This window comes from Nicotiana tabacum, chromosome 23 (genome assembly GCF_000715075.1).
Source record: "Nicotiana tabacum cultivar K326 chromosome 23, ASM71507v2, whole genome shotgun sequence".
NCBI classification, from domain to species: domain Eukaryota; kingdom Viridiplantae; phylum Streptophyta; class Magnoliopsida; order Solanales; family Solanaceae; genus Nicotiana; species Nicotiana tabacum.
In genome coordinates, this window is record NC_134102.1 from 90,421,698 (window position 1) to 90,440,210 (window position 18,513).

At 35.7% G+C, this 18,513-nt stretch overlaps 1 protein-coding gene across 4 annotated transcripts; it reads right to left on the reverse strand.

Annotated features, from left to right (window-relative positions):
- Positions 1-214: 214 nt before the first annotated feature.
- LOC107820034 (EG45-like domain containing protein) lies at positions 215-15,577 on the reverse strand. Of its 4 annotated transcripts, none has more exons than XR_012705804.1 (4): positions 4,776-5,031; positions 4,231-4,531; positions 2,044-2,137; positions 215-773 (listed from the first exon to the last, which is right to left on the reverse strand). XR_012705804.1 is itself a non-coding variant. In XM_075245426.1 (4 exons), the coding sequence occupies exons 2-4, from the start codon at positions 10,941-10,943 to the stop codon at positions 2,556-2,558; spliced, it is 423 nt and encodes a 140-aa protein (XP_075101527.1). In that variant the 5' UTR covers positions 10,944-10,968; positions 15,144-15,577; the 3' UTR covers positions 2,483-2,555. The 4 variants fall into 4 exon arrangements, 3 of the variants coding, with proteins under 3 accessions (XP_016501724.1, XP_075101527.1, XP_075101526.1); XM_075245426.1 differs by lacking the exons at positions 215-773; positions 2,044-2,137; positions 4,776-5,031 and adding exons at positions 2,483-2,577; positions 10,844-10,968; positions 15,144-15,577; XM_016646238.2 differs by lacking the exon at positions 215-773 and having other exon boundaries at positions 1,382-2,137.
- Between the last annotated feature and the right edge of the window lie 2,936 nt (positions 15,578-18,513).

An 18,513-nucleotide genomic window follows, 5' to 3' on the forward strand; every position in this document is an offset into this window, starting at 1 on the left:
TTGTTTAGACAAAGAGGGTGAAGGAGCCAATATTTCATACTTATCCCACAGTTCTCGTAGTCTAGAGAAATATACAGATGCTTATGACACTCCCTGATCAAGGTGGCAATTTTCTTATGCAAATAGCAGGCTCTAGATGCATTTACTTTGTCAAACCTTTCTCTTAGATCTTCACATGCTTTATAAGCATTTAAGGCATATATCACAATGCTAATTAGACGTGAAGAGACTATATTCATTATCCAAGCTAATACAATCGCATTGTATATGTCCCATAACTCATGCAAACTAACATCATACATTTCATTTCTACAGGTTCCTAAAACAAAGCCTAATTTATTTTTTTCATGAAATACAATTTTCATAGATCTATTCCAAATTGAGTAATTTTTAGAACCTTGAAGTTGAATTTAGATGAGAACAGAACCTTGAGTGTCTAGAGGATGAATGTATAGCAGATGATTGTGATGAACCAGTTCGAGATTTTGTGTGTTGTGCGACTGAGCAACTGGTGTACTCGAGGTTTGAGCAGAGGGTACTCCTTCATCAGTCGGCATTGTTGAACACTGAATTGTACTCCAAATCTCTCAAATTCAGAGATATGCATCGAGTTTCAACCAGATACAAAAAAACCCTAATTTGAAACTTTTGCTCTTAGCTAAAAATTGACTCGAGCAAATAGCTTTCTCTCTTCTGATGTTTGCTGAGCTGACAGATCTAACTCAGAACTCTGATACCATGTTAAAGAGTTCAGCTATGGCATCAGAAGAACTCTGCATGCAGATATGAAACGAGGAAGAAGAGAAGAAGATAAGCTTCCATGATATTCCAATAGAGAATAAATGAAATTTGTACAGTGTTACCTAACTAACTAACTTCTATTTATACTACTCAACAAACTAACTAACTCTAATTACTCTAAACTACAGTTGACTGCCAGTTGTACATCCACTACTTAGGTTCTCTACAAATATAAGAAGGAATTAATTGTAGTACATTGGTATTCATATCTTATTTATAATATCACATTCAAATTAATGGTGCAATATTTAAATTATATTTTTGTAGGCCATTTATTTTCTTATAGTATTTCTACTACTCTTACACATGAAAAATAAATTAAAGTTTGATTCTTTAACATGCTTTCAAGCTAAGAAAATAGAAGCAAGCTTTGGAATTTAATTTTTATAGTCAATTTGTAACACGCATATTATTTCTAATAATTTATACACTCTCATCTATATAAATATTCTTTTAAAAAATATTATATTAATATTTTTCTCTTTCCAAATTTTCACTCCTGTCATAGTTTCTCTTTATACTAAAAATATTAAAATAAATATTTATAATTAAATAATAAACTAACTACACTCAATTTAAAAGTTTATCTTTCAAATAAAATTCAAAAAATAAATAAATTTAATCAAAAATTAACTATATTTTATGTTATTACATTGCTCATTAATATTGTCTAAAAATTACCATGCAAATTTTTAATAATTTATCACTTGAGTAAATATCATTGTTCATTACATAACTTCTCATCATCACTCTATTTCTATATTCTCTTTGGAGATTTCAAATAATATTAGTCCCTTCCCTAGAAAAAATTAATAGAAAAATAAAAAAATGTACCATTAATGTAAAAACCAAATGAATGTGCGTGAAAAAAGTATAATTAACATTTTTATTTATTCATCATTAAATTATTATAGCTTCTAGTTCCAGTATTTTAATTTCTTTCTTTAGATCTTATACATGTGATTTTTTCTTTTGTTCAATAGTATTCACTATTGATCAACACTTGTTCTATCACTCTTTTCCCCTCTCTTTGAGAGAAAATACATGTTCCTTCTTATGATTGTAGCCTTGCATTTTTTTTGCCAAAAATTTGAGCTTTAACCTTCTTCAAATCCTGCTTATAACTGTTTCTTTTCATTGAGAAGCTTCATGAAAGCTGTAATATTATTCATACTAACTAGATACATAATAAATCAGCAGTTTCAAAATCAAATTCAAGATTGAGAAAGAGTCAATTTGTACATTCAATTCACCGAAAACCAAACCCGGAAAAAAATGTCAGCTTCTCTGAATGTGGAGAATGACTCTCCCGTATCCTGCACAACAATTCTAGACCCTGCAGTACCAGAGAGTTCCAATCCATCAATGTCATGAAAAGGGTCAAAAGCACAAATCATAACGTAAAGTTTTGAAATGTTGAACAAAGTATAGCATTTTCGAAAAGGACTGGTCAAAATGACTAGTCTACTTTCTGATATCACATTGAATGGATCAACATTAGGAGAATTACTAGTAGTATTTACTTTAAAAAATTGAGTGGTGGTAGAATTGCTACACTTTGTATGCTATAGGTGGTACGTTTGATTCTGATCAATCAATCATCTGTACTTCCCCATATTTTGGGGCTTCCTCGTGCCCCCCCCCCCCCCCCCAACAAAAAAAAGAAAATCGAAAAAAAAAGAAGAGAAAATACCTGTTTTCAGATTTTTTATACATAAGGCGTACCAAATGGATAACGAAGCTTTTCTCTCTCTTTAGTCTTTATAATATTGATACCTGTGCGATAATTGTAATAACTTATTTTTGATAAATATACTAATTACGTTATTTCATGCGAGTAAACTCTACGTCATTATGAAGTTTACAAAACTTTCTGCTGTAATTTCCAAAATTATCTCAGCTAGCTTAACAAAAGCAAATGGCTTTGTGGCCACTTAAACTTGTATCGGTTTGTAAAATCGATGTATGAATTTACACTTTTCTCATTTGAACACTCCAACTTTACAAAATGGATTCTAATAAACACCGTTAACCATTGATCATGCCTATGTGGAAGTAGTGCAGCTGACATGGCTAAATTGCGTGCAAATCACGCTGCCAATTAAAAAAATAGTGCACGTGGATAGTATTTTTTTATATTAAAAAAATATTAGAATTAGAATAAAATATAAATAAGAAAAGAATAAAAGGTAGATATTTGCAATAATATTGGGCGACCACCATTATTTCAAAATCATGGATTTCTATTGATTTTTTTGTGAAATTCCAAAAATTAATTAATTTTTTGTTATGGTCTAATCATGACCATAATGGCGTTGTGAATTTGATTTAGAAATAAGAGGGAGAAAGAACAATGTAGAAAAAGAGACCAGAGAAGAAAGAAGAAGAGTATGGAAAGGAAGGGAGGTGGGTGCACCGAGAAGAAGGGGGATTGTTGGGTACGGGTTACGGGGTAAGTGTGAGGTGTTTTTCTTTTCTTCTTTTTAGCATTTGTAACTTTTGTTTTTGCTGATTTAGTATTGAAAATGGGACTCACAAATAACATATGTCAAGTAATAAATAGTCAAACATATGACATGTTGTACATGTCAGCGCAATTGATATACATGCTCTGCTGGATTTATTTATTAATACCCATTCCGTTAAGTTAGAGTGTTCAAATAGAAAAAGTATAAGTTCATGTATCGAGTTTGCAAACTGATACAAGTTTAAGTGGTCACGAGGCCATTTGGCTTAAAGAAAATCTCCTTGTACGTACTAGGTATTCCTTAAAGAAAAGGTTGGACAAAAAAAATAAAAAACGAGGAGAAAGATGAAACAACGAAGACGCCTCACTTTTTGAACATCCTATTTTAGAAAACGTTAAATAATCTAATCCTTAAATATGACGGTTGATGCAGGAGTAAGGGAGGAATTTTTCTTTCTTTTCTCTTTGATGTTATTCTAAAATGAAGAGCAGCATGGCTGCACCTAGATAAAAAGAAATGTCTTTGAAATTTAAATCACAAATTTACTTACTAACTAACCATTTTAATTATTGTAAAATATACTAGGTACCTAGAAGGTCACAGGTTCAAACCGTGGAAACAGCACCTTGCGAAAATACAGGGTAAGGTTGCGTACAGTAAACCTTTGTGGTCCGATCCTTCCCCGGATCTCGCGCATAACGGGAGCTTAGTGCACCGAACTTATCTTTTATACCAGGTACCTAGAAGGTCGAAACCATAGTGATGGCCGAAGTGTAAAAGGGATTGAACCTTAAGTCACGGTCATGGCTTGCCTCGTATAGTGACCGCTATTAATGTGAAACACGTTTCTATAGGCATCAATTTTTCAAAAATAAAAATTCTTTTTGAAAAAAAAAAAAAAGGAATTCTCGAAAAAAGTTACTCGTAGAATAATAAACTGATAAATGGAGAGATTGCTTACTGTCGAAAATCGATATTAAGAGAAGGAGCATTTGAATCAGCAATTGCAGCCAAAGCAGCATTAGAAAGGACTATGGTAGTTCCTTGTCTTGTAGGCTTAGAAGCTACCGTTTGTGCCCGGTCAACGATCTTGATCTGAATAGTCTCTCCTGATTTACAAGCTCTGGGCGAAATTGAGCTAATGCAACTGACCAAATACTGTCTTCCACAAGCAGCTCCATCGTCCCAAATCCCTTCACCAGCTGCTGCAAAGAAGTTGCTTGAAGGAAACTGAGTTGAATCACTCCCAAAACATGCACTGGCTGCTTGGAAAAAAGGTGGAGATATATTCAGAATCAAATATAAGCTATAAAAAGAAAATAGCAACCTAGTACATTAAGTTCTTGCTATGTGCGGTATTCGAGAAATTGGGTATTGTACGTAGATATCCTTATTCTGCGTTTCTACAAGGAATTGTTTTTATGTCTTGAACACATGACCTTTAGATTACGCGACACGTAACTCTTACCCTTGACATATCTTTTTTGTAGGAAGATAATAACTTACGTGTGTACGGTGGGCTATACTGGGTTGCTGTTCCTAAATCAGCTTGAGAAGCATAAAAGAATTGAGAGAATATTACGAAGAAGGACAACCATTGTAGAAGAAGACGTAAAGGCTTTGACATCTAAAATGATCTAGCAATGTTGAGAAAAATATTAGGACTAATAGTTATAGTCTTTACTTATATAGGTATAAAAGAAACTTAAAATTAGAAATGACGGACTTTGTCGAAATTGCACACCAGGAGGGTGGAGGGTAGAGTTTTCTCGAATCTTTATTCAAGAAATATTGTTTCTTTTATAATGATCTCATTTATATTCAAAGTCAACGATATTTGTTATTAGGTCTAACTACTTTTAATTGGAAGGAAGCTTCTCTTTTCTCATTTATTTCTCAACTGTCTACTATGAGTAACATTTGTAGAATATGAAGCCCCCCAACCCCCTCCCCTCCTGGTGGATAATCAAATATTAAAATATTACTACCTATTTGTGGACTACTCGCATGGACATTAAAAAAACCATTAAATAAAGCTGGAGAAGCAACTAGGCGATCAATTTTTCACTTAAGGAAGTGAGGCTAAAATACGCGTAGAAAAATTAAAGTTGACATTGTTGAAATTGTCAAAAGTCCCACATCGATGGATGACAATTTTGAATGAGAATTTCACCCTATAAAAGGAGGCTTAATGTTTAGGATTTAAATACACCTCTCATTTGCCTTTTTATCTTTTTAAGGCATTTGTATCTTCTCTCTTTAGTATTATTTCACTTGTAATTTTGGAGTGGAATAAAATATTGATTGTGTCCGAGGAAGTAGGCAAAATTGGCCGAACCTCGTAAATTTTGGTGTTCTTTTATTGCTGTCTTATTGTCTTGTTTATTATTTAGTGGTTGTCATAATTTTTGGTATAATAGTTGTGACTCATTCACACTATATACATTTGGCTTCCGCAACAATTGGTATCAGAGCCAAGGTACTGTCTAAGTATGCTCTGTGGCTGCAGCATAGTCTGATCTTCCACATCAGAAAAGATCTATCTTGGTAACTGAGTCAAGGTTCTGTCTGAGTATGCTATGTGGTTGCACCTTAGTCTGATCTTCCACACCAGAAAGAAAATAATCTTGATTTGTGTCGTCAGCTACTAAATAATATTTGTGTCAAAATGGAAGACAATAAACAAGAAGAATCTACATCAAGTGTCAATAATACGTCATCGTTGGCATCTTCGCTTATGACAAGAATTGTGTCAAATGCGAAATTTGCGGTAGAAATTTTTGACGGGTCAGGACATTTTGGGATGTGGCAAGGCGAGGTTCTAGATGTTCTTTTTCAACAAGGGCTAGATCTTGCCATTGAAGAAAAGAAGCCAGATGTTATTGGAGAAGAAGATTGGAAAATTATCAATCGTGTTGCTTGCGGTACCATTCGATCCTACCTTGCTAGAGAGTAGAAATATCCATACACAAAGAAAACTTCTGCAAGTAAATTATGGAAAGCACTGGAGGATAAATTTTTGAAGAAAAACAATCAAAATAAATTGTACATGAAGAAGAGACTGTTTCGCTTCACCTATGTTCCTGGTACCACAATGAATGAACATATCACCAGTTTCAATAAGTTGGTCACAGATTTGCAAAATATGGATGCAACTTTTGATGATGGTGACTTGGCCTTGATGTTGTTGGGGTCACTTCCTAATGAGTACGAGCACCTTGAAACTACTCTACTCCATGGAAATGACGAAATTTCTCTCAGAGAAGTTTGTTCGGCTTTGTACAGCTATGAACAAAGAAAGGGAGAAAAATAGAAGGGCGGAGAAGGAGAAGCACTAATTGTGAGGGGTCGTCCTCAAAATCAAATGAGGACTAAGAAGGGAAGATCCAAGTCGAGATCTAGACCCAGCAAAGATGAATGTACCTTTTGTCGAGAAAAGGGGCACTGGAAGAAAGACTGTCCGAAGTTGAAGAATAAGGCCAGACATAACAATGGAAAGGCCAATATGGATTCAAATATAGCTGATTGTGATGATTCAGACTTCTCATTAGTTACAACAGAGTTATCAACATCATCAGACATATGGTTGATGGACTCGGCTTGTAGCTATCATATGTGTCCTAACAAGGACTGGTTCGTGAATTTTCAAGAAGGAGAATATGGAGTCATCCACACAGCGGATAACAGCCCTCTTACCTCATATGGCATTGGTTCAATAAGATTAAGGAGCCATGATGGAATGATCAGAACATTAACAGATGTTCGATATGTACCGAGTTTGAAGAAGAATCTCATCTCTGTGGCTCCAATCAAAAAGGTTCAAAATCATTGCAGAAAATGGAGTGATGAGAATATGCTCCGGTGCACTAGTGGTAATGAAGGCCAATCGAAAGAACAATAACATGTACCGCTATCGTGGTAGTACAGTTATTGGGACAACGACAGTGACATCCAGTGATGACAAAGAGGCAGAAGCAACCAGGCTATGGCACATGCGCTTGGGACATGCTGGAGGGAAATCCTTGAAAGCTCTATCTAATCAAGGATTGTTAAAAGGTGTAAAGACTTGCAACTTGGAGTTTTGAAAGCATTGTGTCAAAGGAAAACAGACAAGGGTTAAATTTGGTACAGCGATCCATAATACTAAAGGCATTTTGGATTATGTACACTCTGATGTTTGGGGTTCTTCCAAAATACCTTCATTGGGTGGGAAGCACTATTTTGTAACCTTTGTTGATGATTTTTCCCGAAGAGTGTGGGTGTATACAATGAAGAGAAAAGATGAAGTGTTGGGAATTTTTCTCAAATGGAAGACGATGATGGAGAATCAAACAGGCAGGAGGATCAAGTGTATTCGCACAGACAATGGAGGTGAATACAAAAATGATCATTTCAATAAGGTCTGTGAAAATGATGGCATCGTCCGACACTTCACTGTCAGACATACACCACAACAGAATGGAGTGGCAGAACGTATGAACCAGACTTTACTGGAGAAGGTACGGTGTATGTTGTCCAATGCTGGCTTGGGCAAAGAATTTTGGGCTGAGGCAATTACATATGCATGCCACCTCATTAATCGTCTACCATCTGCTGCTATTGATGGCAAGACACCATTTGAAAAATGGTATGGAAAACCTGCTGTAGATTATGACTCTTTGCACGTATTTGGCTCAATTGCATACTATCATGTGAAAGAGTCAAAATTGGATCCGAGAGCAAAGAAGGCTATATTTATAGGGATTACTTCTGGAGTCAAAGGATACCGCTTATGGTGTCCAGAGACAAGGAATATTATATTCAGCAGAGATGTTACCTTTGATGAATCTGCCATAACAGATAAGGTGACAGTTGAAGATGTCAAACAAACTGGTGGTGCATCAAAGCAGGTGGAGTTTGAGGGAAAATTTATTTTTCCTACACAAGAAGCAGAGGAGGAAACTCATGAAGATTACCCTCTGGAAGAAGAGCCAGTAGAGAGGGAGATTCCAACTCAGGAACCTCGACAACAACTTGAATCAATAGCAACCAGCAGGCCAAAAAGGACAATAACGAAACCTGTTCGTCTCATAGAGACGGTTGCTTGCGCAACCTCAATTGTAGCTGATGGTGTTCCTACCACTTATAAAGACGCAATCCAAAGTTCAGAAGAAGATAAGTGGAGGATTATCATGAATGAAGAAATGCAGTCCCTTCATCAGAATCATACATGGAAATTGGCCAATCTCCCGAAGGGAAAGAAAACAATTGGGTGCAAATGGGTATTTGCAAAGAAAGAAGGATTTCCTAACCAAGAAGATGTTCGCTATAAAGCAAGATTGGTGGCCAAAGGATATGCTCAGAAGTAGGGAATTGATTACAATGAAGTATTTTCTCCAGTTGTAAAACATTCCTCCATTAGAATTATGTTGGCTTTGGTAGCACAGTTGGATTTGGAACTAGTTCAGATGGATGTAAAAACTGCGTTTTTACATGGAAACTTGGAGGAGGAAATCTACATGAATCAGCCAGAAGGATTCAAAGTTGCTGGAAAAGAAAATATGGTATGCAAACTTGAAAAATCGTTGTACGGATTGAAACAATCTTCTAGACAATGGTACAAGCGATTTGACAAGTTTATGTTGCGGCAAGGGTACAAGAGAAGCAAATACGATCATTGTGTGTATTTGCGCAAACTTAATGATGGTTCCTTTGTATATCTTCTCCTATATGTTGATGATATGTTGATAACTTCCAAGAATTCGGAAGAAATTGATAAGTTGAAGATTCAACTGAAGGAGGAGTTTGAGATGAAGGATATGGGTGAGGCAAAGAAAATTCTTGGCATGGAGATAATAAGAGATAGACGTTCAAAGAAACTCTATTTATCTCAGAAAGAATATTTGAAGATAGTACTACAGCGTTTTGGCATAGATAAGAAGACTAAGCCAATTAGTACGCCACTTGCTCCCCATTTTAAGCTAAGTACTACTATGTCGCCAAAGGATGAAACTGAACAGGAGTATATGTCAAGGGTACCATACGCAAATGCTGTTGGTAGCTTGATGTATGCAATGGTTTGTACGAGACCTGACATTTCACAAGCCGTTGGAGTTATTAGCAGATATATGCATAATTCAGGAAAGGAGCATTGGCAAGCTGTGAAATGGATTCTACGGTATATTCATAGTATTGTAGATGTTGGGTTAGTTTTTGAGCAGGAAGGCAATCGGTCTGTAGTTGGATATTGTGACTCAGATTTTGCGGGTGATCTGGACAAACGAAGGTCAACTACTGGTTATGTGCTTACTTTTGCAAAGGCACCAGTTAGTTGGAAGTCTACTTTGCAGTCAACAGTTACTTCGTCTACAACAGAGGCAGAGTACATGGCTATTACAGAGGCTGTGAAGGAGGCAATTTGGCTTCAGGGGTTGCTAAAGGAGCTTGGTATTGAACAAAAAAATATTACAATTTTTTGTGATAGTCAAAGTGTTATTCAATTAGCGAAGAACCAAGTTTATCATGCAAGGACGAAGCACATTGATGTTCGGTATCATTTCGTACGAGAAATCATAGAAGAAGGTGGAGTCACGGTGAAGAAAATTCATACTACGGAGAACCCTGCTGATATGCAGACAAAAGTTGTGACTGCGGTCAAGTTTCAACATTGTTTGGATTTGATCAACATTGTTGAACACTAAAGATTGAAGATGAAGACACAACCAAAATTTGTTATTGAGAGAAAATTGAAGATGTGGAATTTTGCCAAGGTGGAGATTTGTTGAAATTGTCAAAAGTCCCACATCGGTGGATGACAATTTTGAATGAGAATTTCACCCTATAAAAGGAGGCCTAATGTTTAGGATTTAAATACACCTCTCATTTGCCTTTTTATCTTCTTAAGTCATTTGTATCTTCTCTCTTTAGTATTATTTCACTTATAATTTTGGAGTGGAATAAAATATTGATTGTGTCCGAGGAAGTAGGCAAAATTGGCCGAACCTCGTAAATTCTGGTGTTCTTTTATTGCTGTCTTATTGTCTTGTTTATTATTTAGTGGTTATCATAATTTTTGGTATAATAGTTGTGACTCATTCACACTATATACATTTGACTTCCGCAACAGACATAACATTCTTGAAGGTATTTAACAAACACTTCAAACAAAGAGGTGGAAAAGTAAGAACTAATAAGACTACAAGCAGCTCTTGATATGATGGAAGTAAATTTACAGGCAGAGAACACAGGAGATAAAATAAAAAACAAGAAGAAAATGAAAGACAACTAGTACAAGTTTTACGAGACATGCAAGTCTAGCAAATTGAGCAAAATATGCTTAGCTGTTAGATAAAGCTATTGCTGAGAATATCTAGGAGTACCCTGCATCAACTGATCTAGTGATGGCGCAAATGATTTATATGTGTGTGTGTGTGTATTTCTGGGAAAAACTAATTACAAGCTTAAAGTGATGAACAATCAGCTTATTCAAATGACGTGACTACTAAACGCCAAATAATTAGAGTATCGTCTTAGCGTGAAAAATTGAACAACTAAATTCACTTAGGTAGGTAAGATAACTCTTTTCTAAACCTTACTGGAATTTGGGTGGAGACTTGATGGCTCAGTAATTGGATTCTGCACTGCTGCTTTTGGGAATGCAGAAGCTGTTGGTAGAGGCAGTGTCTTTGCTCCCATGCTTATTTTGATCGCTGGACTTGATCTAAAAATATCAACCACGATAACAAAATGTATCATTCCAAAATTTGGAGAAATTAGAGCCTTGAAGTGGAGCCTTGGAGCAATAGTAAAGACCGGTCACGAGTTCGAGCCGTAAAAAGCAGCCACTAATACTTGCATTGAATTAGGCTGTCAACATCACACCCAAAACCTTTGGGTGTAGCCCTTCCAGGTGTGGCCCTTCCTCGGACCCTGCGTTAACGCAGATGCCTACCTCTTGGAGAAATTAACAAAGCTAGTCCTTTTCCTTTTTTCTTTTGTCTTGGACAAGTTAATTACTATCTCAATGAAAAGTTAACCGAGGGACCTTCGTGTACTGTTTTAACTTTGAGAGATGTATTTTGTTGAGATGAATATTGGTGAGGAGATTCTAAATCTCATGTCAATTCAAAGTGATATTTAAGTTTTTTCTTTCTTCGAGGGATCAAATTTGTTTCCAAAAAAAATAAGAGGCAAAGAAAATTGACAGAATGCAATAGTTCATGAAAACATGTCAACTCACTTGTGAATGAGCCATGACGTCCAAGTTGATCATGTTGTTCAACTTTTACTTTTTTAGAACATTAAGAGAATCTTGTTGTCAATTTTAGACTCTTTAAGGAGACAACTTTTATTATTCTCTTTATTGCCTTACATAGTACTTGAAAGACTACCAGCCGCAAATTCAGTATTGTTTGTGTTGAAAATTTCTTATAGCGGGCATCGGAACAGATGATTAAAAAAATACTTGGCCTTAAGTTTTTTTGTAATTTTAAACCAGAAATGGCATAAATGTAGGACCTGGAAAAGGTGAATTTCAGATAGGCAATATCGATCAGCTCCTATGTTACATAGCACGTATCTTAAGTGACAACCATCACGTTCACAATGTGCTTGTAGTCTTAGTGTATATTTCCCTCTGTTTCAATAGTTTATTAAAAAATGAATGACACAAGTTTATATTTACAAACTTTTTTGTTTTAATCTTTTCATTTTATCCTCAATAACATTCTCTTTTAATCACAGAAACGCCATAATATGTTTAAACCCACAAGTTCTAAGTGTACTTTTCGTAGGTGCTGAAAACATTTGTTTTGTTTCTTAAACTTCATATCCAATTATATATTTTATGTAAAATGAAAGTGAGGAGTATTATTTAAGAATCACTTCCTCTATATATGGACGGCAATGAAAGGAACGAATCACAAATAGGGCTTGGCTTAGAGGAAAAGTCAAAAGAAATTGCTGTAAATGCTCAAAAATATTCATCTCCTAAAATATTCCCAAGAATGTAATTGTGCGACCGTAACTCATGGTCGTAATCATTTTTACACACAATAGTCATTGCAAATTGTATTTATATTTGTATTTGGAGGGTATATATGCCTTCGAAACTATACAAGGAATTTTCAGTAAGCTAGCGATGGCTTTATAATTGGAAAACAGCTCTAAACACACTAACAATCACTTCCAATTGATGTATGGACGATGGAGTTTCTATCATGAAAAGGAAGAGTTCGTATTCACCCTTTCATGACTCTCAAAGAAGTTTAGTGATTTTCACTCACTTAACTTTTACAATAACGTGGTCCCCTTGATTATTTTGATTTTATTTATATATGAATTGCTTGGTGATGGTTTGAATCTGATGCTTGCCTTATTACTTTTGTGAAATGAAAATTTATGTTTGCTGTGAATCTGATGCCTTTCTTGCCCTTTCCTCCTCTTTCATGTGTTTCTGTTCTTGAAATGTCTATTTGAAGCCTTTCACTTTGCCTTTTCTTTTCTTGGACTATAAATAAGAGTAATGCATTTGAGTTATTTCATTGTGGAAGCATTTTTGGAGATTTCAGCTTTTCACTAGTACTAATAATCTTTTAAGACTTTTGACTATACTATCCATCAATGGCAAGCCAACAACCACCTCGTCCATTGTTCCGTTTCGCTTCTATGGTTCGTCCTGCTGCGGCTGCACAACCTTCAGCTCCAGCTCCAGCTCCAGCACCCGCCCCACAACCATTGTTCCGGACTACAACTACCACCCCATTTAGGCCTCCGGCATCAGCAACTACTACTGCTGCTACAGCAACTGTTGCTACTGCTCAGCCAACTCAACCTCAAGAACCTAGACCACAGACACCAGCTACTGCTTCTGCTCCTCCTGCTGCCGCCCCTGCACCACTACCGCCGGCACCACCTCAGCCACAACCACAACCAGTAATGTCGGCCCCACGTAGCCCAATTTCAGCACTGCAGCCTCAGCCAGTGGCTGCAGCTTCCCCCCGTTCCACTCCAGCTACTCCACCTCCAAGATCACCTGTTGCTCCTCCTCCACCTGTTGTTTCGCCACCAAAGGCTCCTTCACCACGTTCTCCGGTGGCAGCACAGCCACAACGTGCCCCCATCGACGTACCTAAATCTCCTGTCATTAAAGCCACCACATCAGTGCCACAATCCCCATTCAAGACATTAGCTTCTAATGTGACAACAGAAAGCACTCCGCTTGGTCAGTTTAGTAGTCCGTATTCTTCACCACTACCATCTCCAAACACAAAAATGGCAGATTCCCAAACTCTCATCAATCAATCATCACCATCAAAAGCTCCAACACCATCTCAAAAAGTAATCCAGCCTAATTTAGTGAAAACCCAAACCTACTCTCCTCAAACTAAGCCTGCAATTTCTCACCCTCCATCCCCACTAAAGCTTCCCCCTCCTCAACTTGAACTTGAGTCCAAGATTCCTCCACATGTTGATCAGAAAAGTGTTGTGGTCCAAGAAACCACGAGGGCTAGCATGAATGGTAATCATGTCCCGCAGACTACTAGAAATGGAAAAAATGTGGTTAAAAAAGATAAAGGGGTTCAGCAGCAGAAGGTGTCGAATTATGATACAGGAGATGACTTTGGAACGAGTGTTCTAACACTAGCTGGTGAAAACAAGGGAGCTATTATGGAGTTAAGCCCTTCAAGGAAGACATACAGCCCTCAGAGCCATCAAAAGCAAGGAAGCCCAAAGGCGTGGAGTAGCAGTGAGGATGATGGAGAAAAATCAGGGAGCGAAAGTGGAAGGAAAAGAGAGAATAAAACGCCAAATAAGTCCCTTCCTATGACTGCATTCATGAACAGCAACGTGCAGGGTGTCAACAACTCCATTCTCCACAATGCTTCTTGCACTCACCATGATCCCGGTGTCCACCTTGTTTTTGCTAGAAAGACTAATGGTAGGCATGGGTTCCACATTAAGGGAAGTCCAAAGAGCTAAAATATGTTTAAAAGACAGTCAAACACTCAGAGTCTTTTTCATGGAGGGTCCTTTTTTTCTATTAGTATTTTGAAAGAATAAATTGAGTGGTACAGAAAAGGGCATGGATTCTGATTCTTCATGCATGGCTGCAACCCACTTCTCATGCACGAGAACCATCATTGCCTTTGGAAGGACAGCGAGATTCTATGCACAATGTTACTACATGCAATAAACCTTTCTTATGTATTGAGCATTATTATTGTTCTATGTAATTTGTAACTCCAATATATAGAGAATTCCCCATCTCTTATTATTTTAGATATATTTAGTAAATATTGAATACCAGCTTTTAAGATAACAAACAATGGTAACTGGATGAATAATATTAACAGGCTGTATTACCTTGTAAATGAATGTTACAGGAAATAGGTGACCATACCTTTTTTTAATTTCCCATGTGAAGATGGATTTCAGGTAGAATGTGTACGGATGCTTATATTCTGCTCATGCATTTATTCTCATATATTCCGATCGTATTTGGTATACTGAAAAAGAATAGCTACTATATATCAAGAGAATCTGTTTTTTGGTTCGTAATTTGGACCATTTCATATACAATTAAGCATGGAGATCATCAAAGTCCGTCGCCTTATGGTCAAATGTTCATGTATGATTTTGTAACTTCAGTTTTTAATTAGACTGAAATGAATAACACATTCGAACACTTGAATATGAATATCTATTTATTTGCGTTTGAGCTTAGTAAATCCAAAAGGGGAATTCTAAAAAAAGAAGTACCAACTAGAAAGCGTTTTCTGTAAATAAAGGCCAGTAATTAGCAGGTCTAAGCAATAGGTATATAATTGTAAACAAAGCAAGAAAATAGGACGCAAATAACCAATTGCTGAAGAAGAAGAAGAGTCCAATTATTACCTGCAAAATCATATGTCTAAGGATAGAGGCGCTGGATTGAACAAATTGTCAAATCGCAAGTGGAAATTGCTAAGGCGTTCTGAGATACTACATTCATAGATACACGACGTTAATTCTTAGGGTTTAGTAACGATCGATTGTATCCATATAACACCTCTCCCATCTTCTGGCTGCAAGGAAATTATTCCGGCAAGGTTCTGCAGTATCTGAATTTTCATCTTCGTTCTAAGGAGAAGAGGTTAAATAAGGAGTGAAAAAGGGGGAGTTAAAGGGTGGTGTTAATGGCGCAAGACCGAAAAGAGAATGGAGAAAACGGTGCCTGGCCGGCAATTGATTTTGGGGCTGTTTGGTTTATGGATTTTGGGCTTGCGTTGCTACAATGAAAGGCCTAAGAACGGGGAATCGCTAAATGGACTAAGGTTTGCTAGGATAAGTGCGCTCCTGAAAAATAATGGGCATTTGCATCTATACTTGATGTGGCAATATTTTCATACGTTTTGATATTAATTTACTCCCATTTTTACCGTTCTTCGGTAATATTTGATATTGAATATACAAAACTTGATTATTGAGTTTTATAATTATTTGTAGGCGTGTAAATAGGTCGAGTTGGTTCGCATTTTTCAATTACCAAAAAAAAAAAAAAATTGTGTCGGGTTATTAAATCTAAAGACCAAACCAAACCAATAAAAGTCGGATTTTTTAATCTCTATTTTTCTCAGATTTTCGGGTTTTTTCGGATTTTTTTCATAAAGTCTTCATTGCACAAAACATAAAATTTATGTTCTAAATATTTCTTTAATCCTAGTAAGACAGAACTATATAAGTGTTTTTCAATAAAATAACATAAATAGGAGATGAGTCATAGCATTGTACTAAAATATTCAACAATAAATAAAATAAAAGTGCATAAAATATATTATTAATAAGCTATAATGAAAACAAACATAATTTAAAATTACTAAGTTGCTAAAATAAGTACGACTAATAAGTACTACTATTATTTACTTAACTAAACACTAAAAGAAAAATAAGTTATCATTTTATCTAAAGCATGAAAAAACTAAAAATAGATATCCAACACTATTTTCATTCATGGTACAATTGAATTGCATGTCTTTTGTTAGCATTAGTATTGATTTGATTTCGGTTTAGGATTTATTTGAGTAACTAACATTTATGGACTATAAAACTTATTGAAGCATCCAAAAATTATAAGTCTAAGCTTGAGATAATACGCTAAAAAATAAAACTATGAAATATCTTAAGAAATATTTATAAACTACATTACAATTCAGTGCGCTGGAGTTCCATACATATAATGTCAGGTTGGTTTGGTTTCGGTTTGACTTTTTTTAGTTAAAACCAAACCAAACCAATTATGGTCGGATTTTTTTCCCCAACACCAAACCAAGTCAAACCAAACTATAGTCGGATTTTTTTTCTCGGTTTGACTCGGATTATCGGGTTTGTGCGATTTGTTGGTTTCATTTGTACACCCCTACTTATTTTGGGTTTTAATGAATAATATAGGTACATTGGAGGTGAAATTTGAAGCAAAAGAAGTATAGTTATTAAAATTTGAAGCATTGGAGACTTGAGTTAAAGAATTAAAAGTGAAAACTCCTTGCTCTCAAATACAACTGGAGAATCATTACAAGATTTAAATAATTCTAATTCCTAGTAGCATGTGGCAGCAAGTAGAACGTGATTAGAAGAGTCAATTTAGCATTTGAATTGTGGAAGGCATCAAAGATTGGTTGAAAACATACAAAGTGAGATGAATGTAGAAGTTAAGCAACAAATTGAAGTAGAAAAGGTGAGCAACGCGAGGCAGACCATTTCCACGTCGCGAGGCGACGCCTAGCGCGGGCAAGTCCAGGAGCGACGCACTGATGTCCGGGTCGGAGGCTATTTCTTTTTTTATTTTATTTTTTATTTTGGACTTGGTTATTTTGTTTAGGCTTTTTCCTACACCTATAAATAGTCTTTAGACATAATTTTTGAAAGACTTTTGACCAAGAGAGAGTACAGAGCCGCCGTGAAGGTCGCATTTCATCTTTTCTTCCGCCAAACTTATTAATTTGTATGTTTGTTTGGATGATTTGTTGTTTTGCTACTATGTTTATGTGGAGCTAAATTTCGCGTTCTAGAGTTGTGATTGTCATGCATATTGAAGTTTATTAATTAAATCACCATTAATTCGAGTTTTTATCGTAGGTTATTTCTCTAATTCTGTGCATAATTGCTTAATTGTTTGGCCCGCAATTGAGTTCTATTTAATATTTATGATATGCTTGGGAAAGTCGTATTTAGATTTGAGTAGAATTAGATAGAGCTTGTTTCCGAACCTGTGGCTCAGGGGAGGATTTCGCGACTAGGATAGGAATATACCTAACAATCTTACTTAATTGAATGCCGTATTTTCTTCATTCATGATAGATTCAATACCATACGAATGAAGGGTTGATATATTGTGAATAGACGAATAGTAATGTGAGAACATGTTATTTATACAAATGATTTGGTCAACAAGCAACCATAGATAATCGGATTAACAGGTGTAATTACGAATTCAATAGGATTGATAAACCGACCACAACTCTGAAATCTTTATCTCCTTTGATTAAAATCCAACAACAATCGCTTTTTATTAATTTAGTTATTTACGTGTTTAAATTTAGCAATAGTAGTTGTAATAGAAAAATCAACACTTTTGATTACCTTGGGCAGTAAATTAATTTTAATTTGCTTAGTTAACAATTACTCTAAGTCTCTATGGGTTCGACATCCGACTTTCGATTTACTTGAACTTGATGGCCGCGTATACTTGTGTGTACTTATGGAACCAACAATACCCTATTTTGAGGTCACCATTGAAGTTATACCTACTTTGTACAAACAATTACAAGTCTATCCACTTATATTTCAACTTCAGACTTATCGGGTTTGAAGTTGAAGAAAAAAAATTAGTCTGAAGTGCAATGCACTTAAGGCCAATTAAGTCTAAAGTGCAAAAATTACGTTAAAGATGCACTTAAGGCCAATTAGGTCTGATGTGCAACAAATATTTTCATGCACTTAATGCCAAATATGCCTGAAAAGCAAAAATTGCACTTAAGGCTAAATAAGTCTAAAATGTATTCAATATTTTTATGTACTTAAGGCCAAATAGGTCTAAAGTGCAAATGCCCAAAAATAGAAACTTATTTTTCGAATTTCAACAATCCAATATACGATTCAACACTTAAATCTATTCCAAATGAGCTCAAATTTGAAATGTAACCTCCAGATATCATAAAGAACAAGCCACAATCGTCAATTTGTCAAAACAACAACAAATCTAACAAACCCATTTAGAAATTAAGAA